Here is a 14,019-nt window from a genome sequence, read left to right as displayed (position 1 = left end):
TCGCTGTGGATTACACAAGGGCCTCAGAGAAGATTTGCCTTCAGCTCTTTTTGAACCACTTCAGCCCAGTGTCCCTCCACAACCTCAGTACTCTGCTAGGAAAGCTAGATCTAGGAAGGAGCGGGATTTAATCATCAGGTGGGACTAGAGACTCACCTGAATCAGGGAGGGAAAAAAGGGGCTTCACACAAAACATCCATTTTCTTCCCTCTGGCACTGCATCCACTGATCTTTGGTGAGGATGATGGGGGATAAGAAGAAAGCTGGAGAGCTGGTGTGGTTTAGTGAAGTAATTAATTCTCAAGCAAGGATAAGAGCTGGCTTGCACCTGTGCTATTTAATATTAAAACTGGCATGATTTACCCTCTTACCTCAGAAAAGCAATATACTTAGTTGTTTGCAGCTGGGTGTCTCTATTTTAGAAAGCAGCAGCACCTGAGCAAGCTGCACTCCTGCTGTGCTGCTGGGACCTGTCTGGTGGCTCCATGCTAATGGAGGTGAGCCCACTCCAGCTGGGGCAGTTACAGGAATCCCAGCAAACTGCACTCCTCAGCCAGAGAGCCATGATGCTGAGTGTTCTTTTCCCAGACCACGTCTGTCCTGTTCCCTGCAGCCGTGTCAGCGTGCGATGGGGCTGCCCGGCTGCAGCGGAGAGAGGTGCAACCACAGCAAGTGCCTCGTGGGATCCCAGCAGCAAGCTGGGACCTCTACGAAGTCTGGGCTTCAGAGCAGCCTCAGGGAGGCCTTTTGCCAAAGCTGTGGTTTTGGGCAGTGGAAAAATCTTTGTTCAAGGGCAAAGAAGAAGTGAGCAAGAGTGGCTCAGCAGGCAGCCAAGTGCTGGGCCCCTGCTGTCGAGGGCAGCAGCCAAAATGCTGCATACTTGTCCTGATAGATGAAAAATGCTGGGAACTTGGAATGTCTGGAGTACGTGACGTGTCTCACTGCTATTTGGGGGTGAGGGTTTTGGTTCTTCTGTCTCCAAGAGGCTGAAGGTTCCCATGGGTCTCATACTTGTTCCTGGTGTGTAGTGCTGCAAAGGGAAGAGGCGAGGGCTGCTCTTCCCCGGCACTAGCACTGCTGTAGGGCATCAGGGTTTATTCAAACATACAGAGGGAGGAAAAAGATCAGTAGTCTGTTTCTCTGTGTAGCCTTATTCATGTAGGTCTTAAGCACGAGGAAGCTGAGTTTAATCCCTGGAAATCACAGAAACAGCAAACTGTTCTACCTCCCCACCATTCCAGGAGAATTCAAGCTTCTGCTTCCACAGACCTCAGTATGCCAGTAAAGAGTGTTTTTTCCATATCTGTGCATGCCTCTCTGTAGCTGCAGTAATGAAGAATATTTATTTTTCCTCTCCATTTTGGCAAAGTACTCTTAAAATCTTAACAAAGACCTGATTTATCAGGATAATATGACAAAATCTGTTGCTGTGTGTATTTTCTGCAGAACCAGGTGATCCTTTTTATAGGTGTAGCCTAAGCAACACCCCGCAGAGATGAAACACATTATCTTTTATTTATGCAGCTTAGTACTCTATTGACTTACTGCTATAGCAATATATTGAATACCATCTACCATGATTTATTACCAGTCCAGGTTCACTTCCTATTTTCCATCTTGTCTTTCTACTGTTTTGCTTGATTTACCCCAGTGAATCACCAGACAGTTTCCATTATAAAAAAATCAATTCCTTTGGTGTACAATGGGCAGCACATACCTAGTGCCACATTTTGCATGATAAATAGGCATTTTGGATGGCAAATCTTGGCAATAATGAACACATTAGCTGAAAATAGCTTCCTACAGATGGTTGAGAACCAGCCCCTTTCCCTGCTGCTTTGGGAAGAGAGGTTTGTGCTGTGGGACCCCCAATTACTGCTCCTTCTCTCTGAGTAGGGGACCCAGTTGACAGCTCACAGAAATAAAATACCTTGCTTTTACATAATCTGTTGAAGTTAACTGTTTTTCCTTCCTGCCTGAAGCATTTCCCCTTAGTCACAGTGTTCACCCCCTCCAGGTTTCAGGGCTGTCTGGCTTACCAGGACTGCAGCTGAGGCAGGGCAATTCCCAGAGCAGGTGATCCTGCAAGGAGGGTGGACCAGTTTTATTGAGCTCTCCCGATTACAGGGCTGGCCAATAAGGATTAGTAAGTCCTATTGCAGAGCAGCAGTCCCGATCTCTCAGATAATGGGGGAGAATCACTGCTATTCCTGGGGAGGAGCTGAGGGCAACACTGCCAAACACCAGTCCCACTGCTGACAGTGTGCCACTTCTGCACCTCTCTAGGGAAGGATGCTGCTGCTACAAGATGTATGGGGTGAAAACTACCATGAAAGAAAGACCATCAGGTTGATGGGAATGGGGTTCATGAGTGTATTTGCTTGTTCGCTTCAAGCCAGAGGCAGAGACTTGGGAAGAAGCTGGATCAGGAGCTACAGCCTATTTGGAACTGGGCTTGAACCTGCACAGTTGCAGACAAAATTCAAACAAATCAGAAAGAACTGGTGTCATCCTCTGTGCTGGGCAAACTTCTTAAAATGGTGAAAGGTTTTTCTTGTTTCAGTTGCATACCACACAGGTTTTAGTCTCTCACTATGGGGAAGAACGACCGGCTCTCAGCACTGTCCTGAAAATTGACACATAAGAATATCCCCCTGGAGTGCTGGCTGGACTCTGAGCACAGAGCAGATCAATGCAGTGGGAGCTGCTGCTGTGGAGCATCCCATCCCCTCTCCTACCTGGCAGCTATTTCCTACCAAGGCAGCCATGCCTTAGTGTGAAGAAAAATGTTTTCTGGCAAGTGGGCTACAGCAGGTTTTCTTGAAAGGTGCCACACAGCTGAGCTGCTGCGGGCAGACTGAGGATCTGCAGTGCCCAGAGCATGGACAGATGCTGTTGGGACAGGGACACAGGCCCTACAGCTGCCAGGGGAGAGATGGACTGCTCTGGAAACCAAGGATGGGAGTAACCTTAGTAGAATCCTTAAGTCTGATCCTCAAAAGCATACTGCATCTTTCTGCCAGGGAACAGAGAGGAGCAGAGCAGTTTTTCACTTGTTCTGGCATCATAGGTTGGCTTGCTTTTTGTTTTTTTCTCCCCAACCTAAGTCTTGCTTTTATGAAAGCAATACTGATTACCAAATGGATCCCAGCGGGTGTTAATGCCAGCATGGATGGGAGTTTATAAATTTGACACTTAATGTCACCATTCCCTAAAGAGAACAAGTTTGTTATACAGGCCTTCATTTCTCCTCCAAGTGATGGCTCATGTGTAACTTTCAATAATGTGTGGTGGGGAAAGAGTATGTTTGATTTAATTTTCACAAAAGGGAAAGCAACTTTCCAAAATGTGGGAAACGAAAGCTAATTTAAGCCCTATGGAGAAGTTGCTGTAATTGTCAGGAGAAATCCACACAGCCTTTAAGGAAGGCCAGGCAGAATCCTGAAACAAAACCTCAGTCAGATAGTGATGACAGCCAAGGGAGGAGCAACCTATATTCCTGAGATACTAAGATGAAAAAGACCTATGATTTATTCTGAAAGACAAAGGACCAGATTCACTCCTGATGTGAATCTAATGAGGTCAAAGGATCTGTAACAACCAGGAACGTACCCTGCCAACTACTGAATGCAGCTTGGAACTATAAGCCTAACTATATGTGTAATTATGTGCAGGGTTCATCATAAATGAAGGCTGCCAGGCTTGACAGGACTAACATTAGTGCAACCAGCTGTGATTTGGCTTGTGGGCTTATAGGGGTGGCTAAGTCTGTCTCTTTAGTTGGCCTGTTTGCCCAGTCCACATGAGCAGCAGCTTGTGTTCAAAGGAACTCCACTTCTCAGACAAGTCTAGATTTCCTGCAATGGCTACTTGTAGGTAGATTTCTGCATGTTTTTATTTCACTCCCTCTCTGAAAGCTTAGCACGTGTATTCATAACAACACAGCGCTGTAGCCCCTTGCTTCATGAAGCAAAACCAGGCTTCCCTTCATCTATGAGCAGCAGCATCCCTGAGAGGAGACATCAGAAACCATAGTTACCAGCTCCTATCTGAATAACGACACTTGAAAAATTCCCAAATCCAAGGGCAGGTTCTTGCAGACACCAACTGCAACAAGAATCTGAGAGTCTTCTAAAAAGCTTGAGATTAGACTATAGGATTTTCTATAAGCCATCCAGCTTCACAGTCACCATCAGTCCCGGAAATGGAGAAAGGTTCCTTGCAAATGCTTGGCTGTGCTTCACAGGGCCAAGATTCTGAAGTCTTGTAAACTCTGCTGTTATCTTCACCTTGACTTAGTACTGCACATGCCTCTCCAAGGACATGTGCCTCCTTGCTTGTCTGGAGAGTGATAACATGAGCTCTGGGATGTGTTTTGCTCAATTTTTCTCTTCTTAGAAAGTGTCCCAGCTGAGGGAGAAGGATTGCCTTCTGATCTTACTCTCAAGCAATCTATGGATACTTGGAGAAGAGCCAGGACTTTGTCTTTTCCTGGAAACATAGCTGCAGGAAGAATGAATCACCAGGTTGAACCTGTATAACCAACTGAAAACAAAAGCTCAGAATTCTGTGTCTCACTGTTGCACATAATGAGGGGGAAAACAGGCATCCTGTTTTGAAATCCACCAGCAGCTGGCAGGACAAAAATATTGCACCCTTGATTGTCTTTTGAAGTTGACAAGTAAAATAAGACTATGGCCATTTAAGGGAAAAATCCCGAAGCAAAATGCTAGTTCGGGAAATAGAAGATTTCAATGTTTTTTGGGAAAAAAAAAAAAAGACAAACCAGTGATGCTGTTCAGAACATACAAGGAGGATTTTTAGTAGCCCTAAATCTTCTTACTTTTAAATCTTCTGTACTACCCTTGGCTAGAGGTGAATGCATGCAAGCCAGGGCTGGGAGCCTGTGTTTCATAGCATAAGAACAGACTGCAGTGCTGGTGTCATTGATTAAATCTGTTCTTTTGCCTCTGCAGCAATCTAAGATGTCATTACAAGCAATGCAGAGGCTTCTTGGGTGGCATGTGAGCATCTGGATCACTGCAGGGAAACCTACAGCACAGACATACGGGACTTAATATTTCTTTACCTTAGCTTCTCTATTCTGATCTTACTTTCACTTTGTCTTAAGGTAAAGTAAAATTAGCTTCACAGTTACCAAAGGCTAAGGTAGTGGTAATGGAGACTTAGTACCTGAGTAGATTATTCGAGATGTGCTGAAGCCAAGAAAGACAGAGGCCTGCAAAGTTGGACTTTGTGCACCCTTGGGCAGAGGGCTGGCAGAACTCCTATTCTGATGTACCAAGTGTTAGAAATAGCTGTTACTGTAGGTTATGGACACAAATTTCCTATGAGGAGAAGGAAAATGCTTTCCATTTTTTTTAACACAAACATTAACATGGATGCATGACTTAATTCAGAAAAGTCAAATTACATGCAAAAGCCCTGCAGTAAGTTTGTTTAGGCCAAACTTCTAAAGCTCCAATTCCATCCCTGGGCTACCAAAACCTGGAGGGAGGCTCTGAGGAGCACCTCCTATTAGCTTTAAGGTACCTGAAACGGCTTAGACTTGACTCTTGCTGCTTCTCCATTGTCTTCTAAGAAGTGCAGAAGAACACTACCAATACCATTACAAATAACACTAAATCCCCCACATTTTTTGTAAACTTGAGTTGTGCTTGGTTTTAAAAGGCAGCATTTGCAGTGAGGCAGATGCTTTTGCATATATGTGAATGCTATAGCTGTTGTCTGCCTGTCCATATAATTGGTTTTAAATGTTTTTAAATTAGTTATTGTTAACTAGTTAAATTAACACAGGGCATTGCTTGCACTGTAATTTCCTCTCCAATTACATAACACTGCACCTCCAGAGCACATCAGAAATCTGGCCACCAAATATCAAGCCTCTAGATCCACACTCCGTCTCCGTAGAAGGGTGATTTTTTGCAGCATTTTTCCCCAGCGCAGGTTCCCACACACCAAACATATGTTGCCCTGGCTGACAACCACCAACCAGCTGCAATGAGTACAGAAGCTGCTGGCAGAGGAGGGAAATCACAGCACTGCATCACGACTTCCTGACCACAGCCCTGTGCTCACTGGAGCACTGCTGGAGCAACCATTCCTGGTATCCACCCATGTGCACACCAATGCCTGCTCATGTGTCAGTCACACCACAGTGGGTTGGGGACTCTCCTCTCATACGACTCAACATGTGGCATTTCATGGTCTGGAAGTCCACCAACTGGAGACATGGATAAGGCTGCAAACTTCTGTGAACTTCTGAAAGTGCAGCGGTGAGTGAAGGAGGCTTCCAGCAACTGAAGTGCAGCTGGAACTGCAGTGGTTGCTTGTGAAGAGCTTACTCATTTTGCTTTTTGTTCTTTAATAAAAACTTCAGAATAATGTTAGCTTTCAGACCTGCAAGGCCTTTGAGAGATCAGTCACACAGTTCCACTTAAAGCTAAGTGATCTTTCTGTAACAAGACATTTTAATAAACGTGGTGATTATGTATGACAGTTTATCAAGATCCGAGGTTGAAGGCGTGAATATAATGTTACTAATGGGAACAATTTCCTCTTCAGAGGCTCCAGAATCTTCCTGTGTTTCAGCTCAAGCACTTCAGAAATTATACATCTTCATATTTTTTATCATTACTTCCATTGTTTAATGTAACTCTGTGTGTAAAGTAAACGACAAGCTAGATCAGACCATAACTTTAGTTTTTTGTAAGGATCTTGCTGAAGCAACAAGTTCTAAGGTCTACTGAAAACCCACCAGTTTCTGCAGAAAGTTAAGATTTTATTTTTAATTCACCCCACTGTTTTCAAAGATGATCCAGATCAGTTCAGGCTGAGGCTGTCTTGATTTTGCAAAAGAAAGGTGTCATCAGCCAAATTAATCTATAGTATATTCCCTTTGTATTTACCAGCAAGTGATTAACCACACCATCTGTCTCACTGATGTGCAGAATCTGGAAACTACTGGTGGGGATGGAAATGTAAAATTATTAAATAATTTCATTGCTAGTAATTTGAATGGCCACTTATGGTGATCCTTAGGGAGAAAGACATGTTTCTTTTACAGGTTTTCCTCCAAGCTTTGTTAGCTCGTGTTCGTTTGGTTGATAAAAGCTCTTAGCAAAACAGATATTTGTCCAAACTTCAAAGACAGTTTTCATATTTCCGTGGAATGACAACCAGAAGTAGCTGCTATTTATTTAGAGAGGAAAGGATCAAATGTGTACAACCAGAAGTTTCTACACAAATGTAGAACAGAACTATTTGGAATAAGGCATTGCTGTCAGAGCACTATCAGCAACACAGGTTTCTAGACAAAGTTTTTAAAAATATCAGATTGTTTCTATTTATACCTGCCTTTGCCTTGGTAACCAGAGATTGTGTGAGGGATGCAGTATTTTCCCCACATCAGGGATGGCTTCAAAATCCATGTGCTGCCATGCAGTACATGCAGTATCTGCAGAACTATCACAAGAACTGTCACACTCCTTTCTAAGAGAGAATTTCAAGTATTAAGCAGGAAAGAGAATATTTCAGAAAGGGAGGTATGTTAGTATAGCTTAAAAATAATTTGCTCTCATTTATGTCTCATTTATTTGATTCTTTCTTCTTCTCAGTATTACAAGCATTGCCCTTAAACACTTTTTCTTAATTACCCCAAGCATCTCACCTACATCTGAGGTAGAAGGATTTACTTATAGTTGGACGCATTATGCCTTTGCTCTATCAAGTAGTTGAGTAAGATAAGAACAGACTTCATGGTGTTTCTTTATACTGTAACACATTCTTGCTTACCTTAAAGCCAGCTTTTCCCTACTTCACAAGTTTATCTGCAGCTTAGGTGTCCTTGCAGCCTTCTGCAGTGTTTAAAAGCTGAACCAGGCCATGTACTTGCAACTTCATTGTTGTGATAAGCTCTTGCCCTGTGGGAGAAAAAGCATTTCAGTTCTGCACAACTGTTTTAGCCATAATTCTTTGCTGTTGCATTTTCCTTATTCTTTTACTGTCAGGAAGGGTGGAGCAACCCAAATCTCTTTCTCTTTCACTATGAGACTTGGGATCTGTACCTTCTTAGAAAATTGATTTAGAGAGGGGAAAAGCAGGTAAATATAGACTTAGAATTAAGTTGGGGAATTAGGGCCCTTACTGAACTTCTAGCTGACTTGGTTCCCTTTTAGTAGTGTCACTATACACTTATGATGTGGAAAGTAATTTTTGATGTCCTGTATAAAGCTCACAAAAGTCAGTGCTAGAGCAACATTAGCAAGGAAGAAGGGGAAATAGTTCTGGGAAGTAGAGCAGGATCGGTAGAAAACCTGCTGGGCTTCAAAGATATTCAGGGGTATGTGACTTACTGAAAGATCTTCTTAGGACACAAGCACTTGTTGTATTACCATTTTTGAAAGCAAATGTATACATTTTCACACACGGCCTTCTTTCACTCTAGTTGCTATCTTGCCAGACCCTAGGTCTTATGAAATACAGCAGGAGAGGAAAACTGGTTTTGGGGGGTAAGGAGGCAGTTGGGAGCACTGGAGCCCTGCCACACTCCTCCACATCTCCTCGGCTGGAGATCCTAGGGCTGGCATGTGGTGCCAGAGGAGGAGGCGAAAGCTTTGTGCCATTTGGGAGTTTCCCTCCATTTGCCTGATGGTGTAGTTTAGGCACAGCGTAAGTGATTAAAAAACTCATCCAAGCAGGGCTCCCATTTCAAGTGTAATCACTGCCATTGCTTTTCCCACGCCGCCTGTATAAATAATTTTAAAAATAATTGAGATAATAGCACAACCAGTTTCAAACTCTCAAAAGCAGGACTAGTGGCAAGCAACCAGCACTTTTGGACGTAAAACCACAGTAAGCTGAATCATCACACCTGCTCTGGCACGTTTATGAGGAGAAGTCTGAGTTGCCATAAGACAAGTATGAACTGGTTTGGGGCAAGTGAAATTCTGGTTTCCATTCCCCTACAGTAGCAGAACCCTAAAAACAAGCTTTAGTTCCTGCCACCCCTGTGCAGCCTGTAACACTCCTCCTCAAAGGCTTTCATTAATCTTGAGCCACTCTTTTGAAATTAACAGCTTCCAGATGTAACCACATTTGCTTTCATCTGCCAGCCAGGTTTGCTGCTCCCTGTGGGAAAGAGTGGGGATGTTTTCCGGAGCCAGTTATGCTCCCTAACTTTGAGAGCCAGTCATACCTGAAAGATAGTGACACTGGGAGCTGCCAGGGCACACTGCCACTGGAGAAGGGCCCTTGCACCCCCACATGTGGTCCTTCACACATGGCCTGGCCCCCTGCAGGGGCTGCTTGCAGGGGCTGAGGAGCATGGATGGAGGTCCTGCCCCTTTCGGTGGAGCACTTGCAGCCATGCCTCCAGGCTGCTGGAGTGCAAGCACTGCCAGGATGCTTCCTCGGCCCTCCCGTGGCCTTTAGCAGTCTTTGGAGGAAGTTCAAGTAACTGGAGATGGAGACGCACAAAGGAGAGGAGCACTGTGTTGTTTTGCCAAACAAGAGATTAAACGGAGCCAAAGGTGAAGAGAAGCCCGTGCACAAACAGTGCCAGAGGCACGTTGCCACCACATCACCAGCCGAGAGCAACATTGGCTGTATGGCCCTGGTCAGTGCTCTGACCCAAATACACCAGAACTGCTGTTTCTGTGATGGTCACAGAGGGGCTGCTTCCAGGCTGGAGATGAGCACTTGCAGAGGTAACGTCGCAGCCACGGAGGCGGGCAGGCTGGACCTTCCCTTTGCACTGACCTCCGAACCCCGACACCAAAGCCTCGCGCTGGCACCACGGCGGGGCAGCGGGGACAGCCACGTCCCACAGGGCCTTTTGCACCTCGCAGCTTTTGGCGTGGCACGTAGGTCTGAAAATGCGAGAAGCCGCCGGCCCGGGCCTCCCGCAGGACGCGGCGGGGCTGTTCCCCCGGGAGGCCCGGCCACCCCCGGCAGCTGGGGCCGCAGCAGGCCGGGCCGCGGGCCTCGCCCCGGGAGGGCCAGGCCTGCCGTCCTGCCGCCCCCGCGGCCGCCGTGGCGGAGGGGCAGGGGCGCTGCGGAGCCCTCCCGCCGCCTCTCCTCTCTTCACCCGGGATTCGCTCGCCCCGGCTCGCCGCTGAGCGCCGCCGGCCCCGCGCCCTTCCCCAGCCGGGCGCTGGCGCGGGAGGCCGCGCCGGGCTCAGGCGGCGGCCACTGGGGGCCGGGCCGGGCGCTGCGCGGCTGCTCCGGGCCGGGGAGGCGTCAGGAGCGGGCGGGCCCAGGCCCAGGTCCCCGGGAGAGCCGAGCCTCTCCCCGCGGCGGCCCCGGGCCTCTCCCTGCTCTTGGCCCGGCCCCGGGCGGCGACTCGGGGCGGAGCGGGCCCGGGCCCGGCGGCGGCCAGGGCGGGCCCAGGGGGAGCGAGGCCTCGGGGAGGGCCCTGCCCGCGGCGCTGGCTCCTGCCGCGGGGCGCGGGGCCCTCGGGGAGCCGGAGGGCCGGGGGCTGCGCCGCGGGAGGCGATCGGCCCCGGCGGGATGGCCCTGGTCCCCTACGAGGAGAGAGCTGGCTGGGGAGCGCGGCAGCTGCACAGCCCCTCGGCCAGCTACCGCTTCGCCAGCCGCACCATCCGGCTCCGGCAGGACTGGCGGCAGCTGGGGGTGGCGGCCGTGGTCTGGGATGCGGTAGGTGTTCCGCGAAGTGAAGTGTTTCCGTGCTCGAGGGCTTCCCGCGGCGCTTCCCCTCGCTTTCAGAAGCCTTTAGCACATTCTGTAACGTGGAATTGCTAAGGGAAGGCTTTTTTTCCTCTAAGATTTTCTTTTTACAGAAAGAAAAAGTTAAACTCCGCTTTACCAATATTCCAGATAACTCACGGAACTCTCACCCGTTTCTTGACGGTAGCCTGTGATGTTTGTTCAATGCCCTTCAGAGCTCAGAACGGATCCTTCTGCTTGTCCTGTCAAGAACTGCTGGTAGACTTTATCTTGGGGATAAGAACTGCTGAAACAGAGGGGTTTTGTGGTTGGCCCAAGGCTGCAGGGCAGTTGGCTGCAATACTGGCAGGAATCCAAGGCTTCCCATCGGTCAGATCTCTGTCCAAACACAAATTGCACTTTTACCTCTAGTTTTAAAGAACAAGTGTAGCAATTTCAGCAAATTCCTCAAAATAATTGGTGCAGAGGGCTGCTGGTCTTTCCCAACGTTGGCTTTGACAGAATTTATTATGGACACTGCTCCTTATCAAGATTTCTGTAAACTACATGTTAGATACAACCAGATAGAAGTGTTACTACTTTACTTTCCTGTGTCCTTCCTAATGCATGCCAGCGTTGTGCAGAAACCTTTTGAAATGCCATGCAAGATACTATGAAACCTTATCCTGGACTTTTGCAATACTGTATTTACCCACCAGGTTTTGACACCCCCCAGATTTTCCTTTCCAAATGCAACACTTTCTTCCTCCTGTTACGACTGAGGATTTGTGAAGCTGTGTTACCACACCTGAGTTTTAGCCTCTCTGGTTCTTTTTTCCTATTGCCTGTATGAGTCTTCCATAAAACTCATAAAAAGACGACGTGCACGCAGGCAGCAGACGAGGGCTCAGTCAAGTCTTGCTGGAGACCTGAAGTTCCTGACCCTTACCATAACCTTCTCTCTCAGGCTAAAGCAGAAATACTGTGCTCAGTATGAGCCCTGTGCTTAACTGCCCTTGTCTCTTGCTTAGGCTGTTGTCCTGTGTACTTTCTTGGAGAGTGGAGGCATTGATCTCAGGGATCGGTCTGTGATTGAGCTGGGAGCTGGAACTGGATTGCTGGGAATAGTGGCCACGTTATTAGGTAAGGGCTTTTTTGTTTGCTTGTTTAAAGCAATATATAACTGTAGTAAAGCTAGCACTTTTACATCTACAGGCCTGGAATAGAAGTTAGCATCAAAGCTACATAATGAACTGTGATGTTTCCTGTCAGAGTCATCTTTTATTCTTAGACTTCAGAGCCTGTTGCTTTATTTATTGTAGCAATGGTGCCACTGAATTTACTTTATGGTGGGACCCCGTTAGGGCTGATGCCTGTTACCATGGTACTCAGCTCAGCAGCATACTGGTCTGCAGCTATTTTCCCCTAGGGAGCAAGTGCTGTGCTTGCTTTGTCTTCCTATGCAGCACAGATAAAGCTACAGGCAGGAACCCTTCTCTGAGCTTGCATAGGCATTGTTAGCCTGTCTTGCAGACAGGGAAGCTGAGGTCTGGAGAAATGAAGTGATTTGTCTGTAATCTGTCTGTGGCTCAAGTGGGGTATTATATTAAACTTGTGCTAACTGTCCCAAGTTAACTTTGTAATTCAAGTCTCTGCTGGCTATGGAAGGTGCCTATTGAAATAATAAAAACAAAGCAGTTTGACAAAATACAGTCATGCCATGCAAAATCCCACAGGCATTTTTGTCTGAAAGACGCTCTCTAGCTGCCTCTGTCCTGCTGGACAAATACAGAATTGGAGCAGGTTAATCATAACTATCCCTGTAACTTAGTTGTCACCTATGGAAAAGCAGAAAGTAAATCCTCTACTTTCAAGCACTGTGAGAAAGCTCCAGAAAACACTTTTTGTTCCCTACCCAACTTAATCTTCATGTGGAGTACACTTTATATGCTCAAATGACTGATGAAGTGTAGGATGTATATAGATAGTGGGCTTTTTGCTTTTGTTCTTTTGTTTGTTTGTTTTTAATTAGGCAGCTCAGAGGAGTTGTTAATGTTTAACGGGAGCTAAGGAGCCTGTTTGACTCAGAGCACTTTATTCCAAGTGCTGTATTTATGGACATGACTGTCTGTCTGAGACATGCACTCCTGTACCACGTAGGTGCTCGTGTTACCATCACAGACCGGGCAGTAGCACTGGAGTTCCTGGAGTCAAACGTACAAGCTAACTTACCTTCTGCACTACGTCCAAGAGCTGTGGTGAAGGAACTGACTTGGGGAAAAGACCTGGATAACTTCCCTCCAGGAGCATTTGACTTCATCCTGGGTGCAGACATCGTTTATCTGGAAGAAACCTTTGCAGAACTGCTCCAGACACTGGAGCACCTGTGCTCAGAGAGAACTGTGATTCTTCTTTCCTGTCGCATCCGCTATGAAAGGGATCACAAATTCTTGAAGATGCTGGGGGGCCGTTTCTCTGTGTATGAGGTCCACTATGATTCCAGTAAGGATGTTCATATCTATAAAGCACAGAGGGGTAGTCACAAGGATGACTTTTGACTGTATGCTTTGCTAGTAAAACCACTGATGCTGTTCAATCCTCTCTTTGTTTCTACTCAATACACTTGTCTCTAAGCGTGTAATTGCATGTAATTGTGTTATTTCATTGGCTTCTTGTTCTAATGGTCTTGTTTGATTACATGTTCTGATACAGCAAGGATTGTACTTCTGCATATTGAACCTCTGCTTCATTTCTCAGTAGAGTTGTAGAGGGTTTCCCACTGACTTTTTATCAAATGTAGTTTTTGAAATTATTTAAAAGTTACAGAAAACTCCAGGGATTCCTGGAGTCATCAAAAGATTTTTGTTTAAAATCAAACCACACTTAGTTTCTGTGCGAAACTTAGAAATATATTATAGTGTTGTTTTTTTTCTCTTTATTATTTCCTTAACTCTAGAAAAGTGGAATAAATATAAGCTTAGACTCCAGCTCTAAATGCTTTAACTCTTCATGTCTTCTGCATCTTAAAAGCTGTGGTAGAAGCCACTTAAAAGGCAAAACCAACAAAGGCAGTTTCTCTAAAGTTGTTCTGTTGCTGTCACTGCTGAATTGAACAGAGATAGGGAAACAAAGAACAAGACCTGGTTGGGGATGGGTGGGTTTGGAGTCAGTATTGCAGAGTAACCCAACTTAGAAATTGGTGATGTTCTTACCTGATGTGCAAGTGTGGAGGGTATGCCTACAGTACCAAAGCAGTTATGGTTCTTAGGTTGTCCCTAACAAGGTAAGTTTCTCTTGCACAGATCAAGGCTCCTTGGAGCAGACACACATGCA

The 14,019-nt window shown here is 46.4% G+C and overlaps 1 protein-coding gene and 1 long non-coding RNA gene across 4 annotated transcripts; one reads left to right on the top strand and one right to left on the bottom strand.

Moving 5' to 3' along the window:
- Window positions 1–1,495: 1,495 nt before the first annotated feature.
- Window positions 1,496–10,971, bottom strand: LOC127386290 (uncharacterized). 2 transcript variants are annotated; one of them, XR_007889848.1, is made up of 4 exons: window positions 10,878–10,971; window positions 10,603–10,762; window positions 7,816–7,943; window positions 1,496–6,678 (listed from the first exon to the last, which is right to left on the bottom strand). It is a non-coding gene; the product is annotated as an uncharacterized LOC127386290 (long non-coding RNA). The 2 variants fall into 2 exon arrangements; XR_007889849.1 differs by having other exon boundaries at window positions 10,847–10,918.
- On the top strand, window positions 10,418–13,673 carry METTL21A (methyltransferase 21A, HSPA lysine). 2 transcript variants are annotated; one of them, XM_051623102.1, is made up of 3 exons: window positions 10,418–10,677; window positions 11,718–11,829; window positions 12,847–13,673. In XM_051623102.1, exons 1-3 carry the CDS (start codon window positions 10,531–10,533, stop codon window positions 13,242–13,244), a joined length of 657 nt encoding a protein of 218 aa, XP_051479062.1. In that variant the 5' UTR covers window positions 10,418–10,530; the 3' UTR covers window positions 13,245–13,673. The 2 variants fall into 2 exon arrangements, with proteins under 2 accessions (XP_051479062.1, XP_051479063.1); XM_051623103.1 differs by lacking the exon at window positions 10,418–10,677 and adding an exon at window positions 10,883–10,965.
- The last annotated feature ends 346 nt before the right edge of the window (window positions 13,674–14,019 follow it).

Source organism: Apus apus, chromosome 6 (assembly GCF_020740795.1).
Source record: "Apus apus isolate bApuApu2 chromosome 6, bApuApu2.pri.cur, whole genome shotgun sequence".
Classification (NCBI taxonomy): Eukaryota; Metazoa; Chordata; class Aves; order Apodiformes; family Apodidae; genus Apus; species Apus apus.
This window is presented reverse-complemented; position numbering and strand designations above follow the sequence as displayed.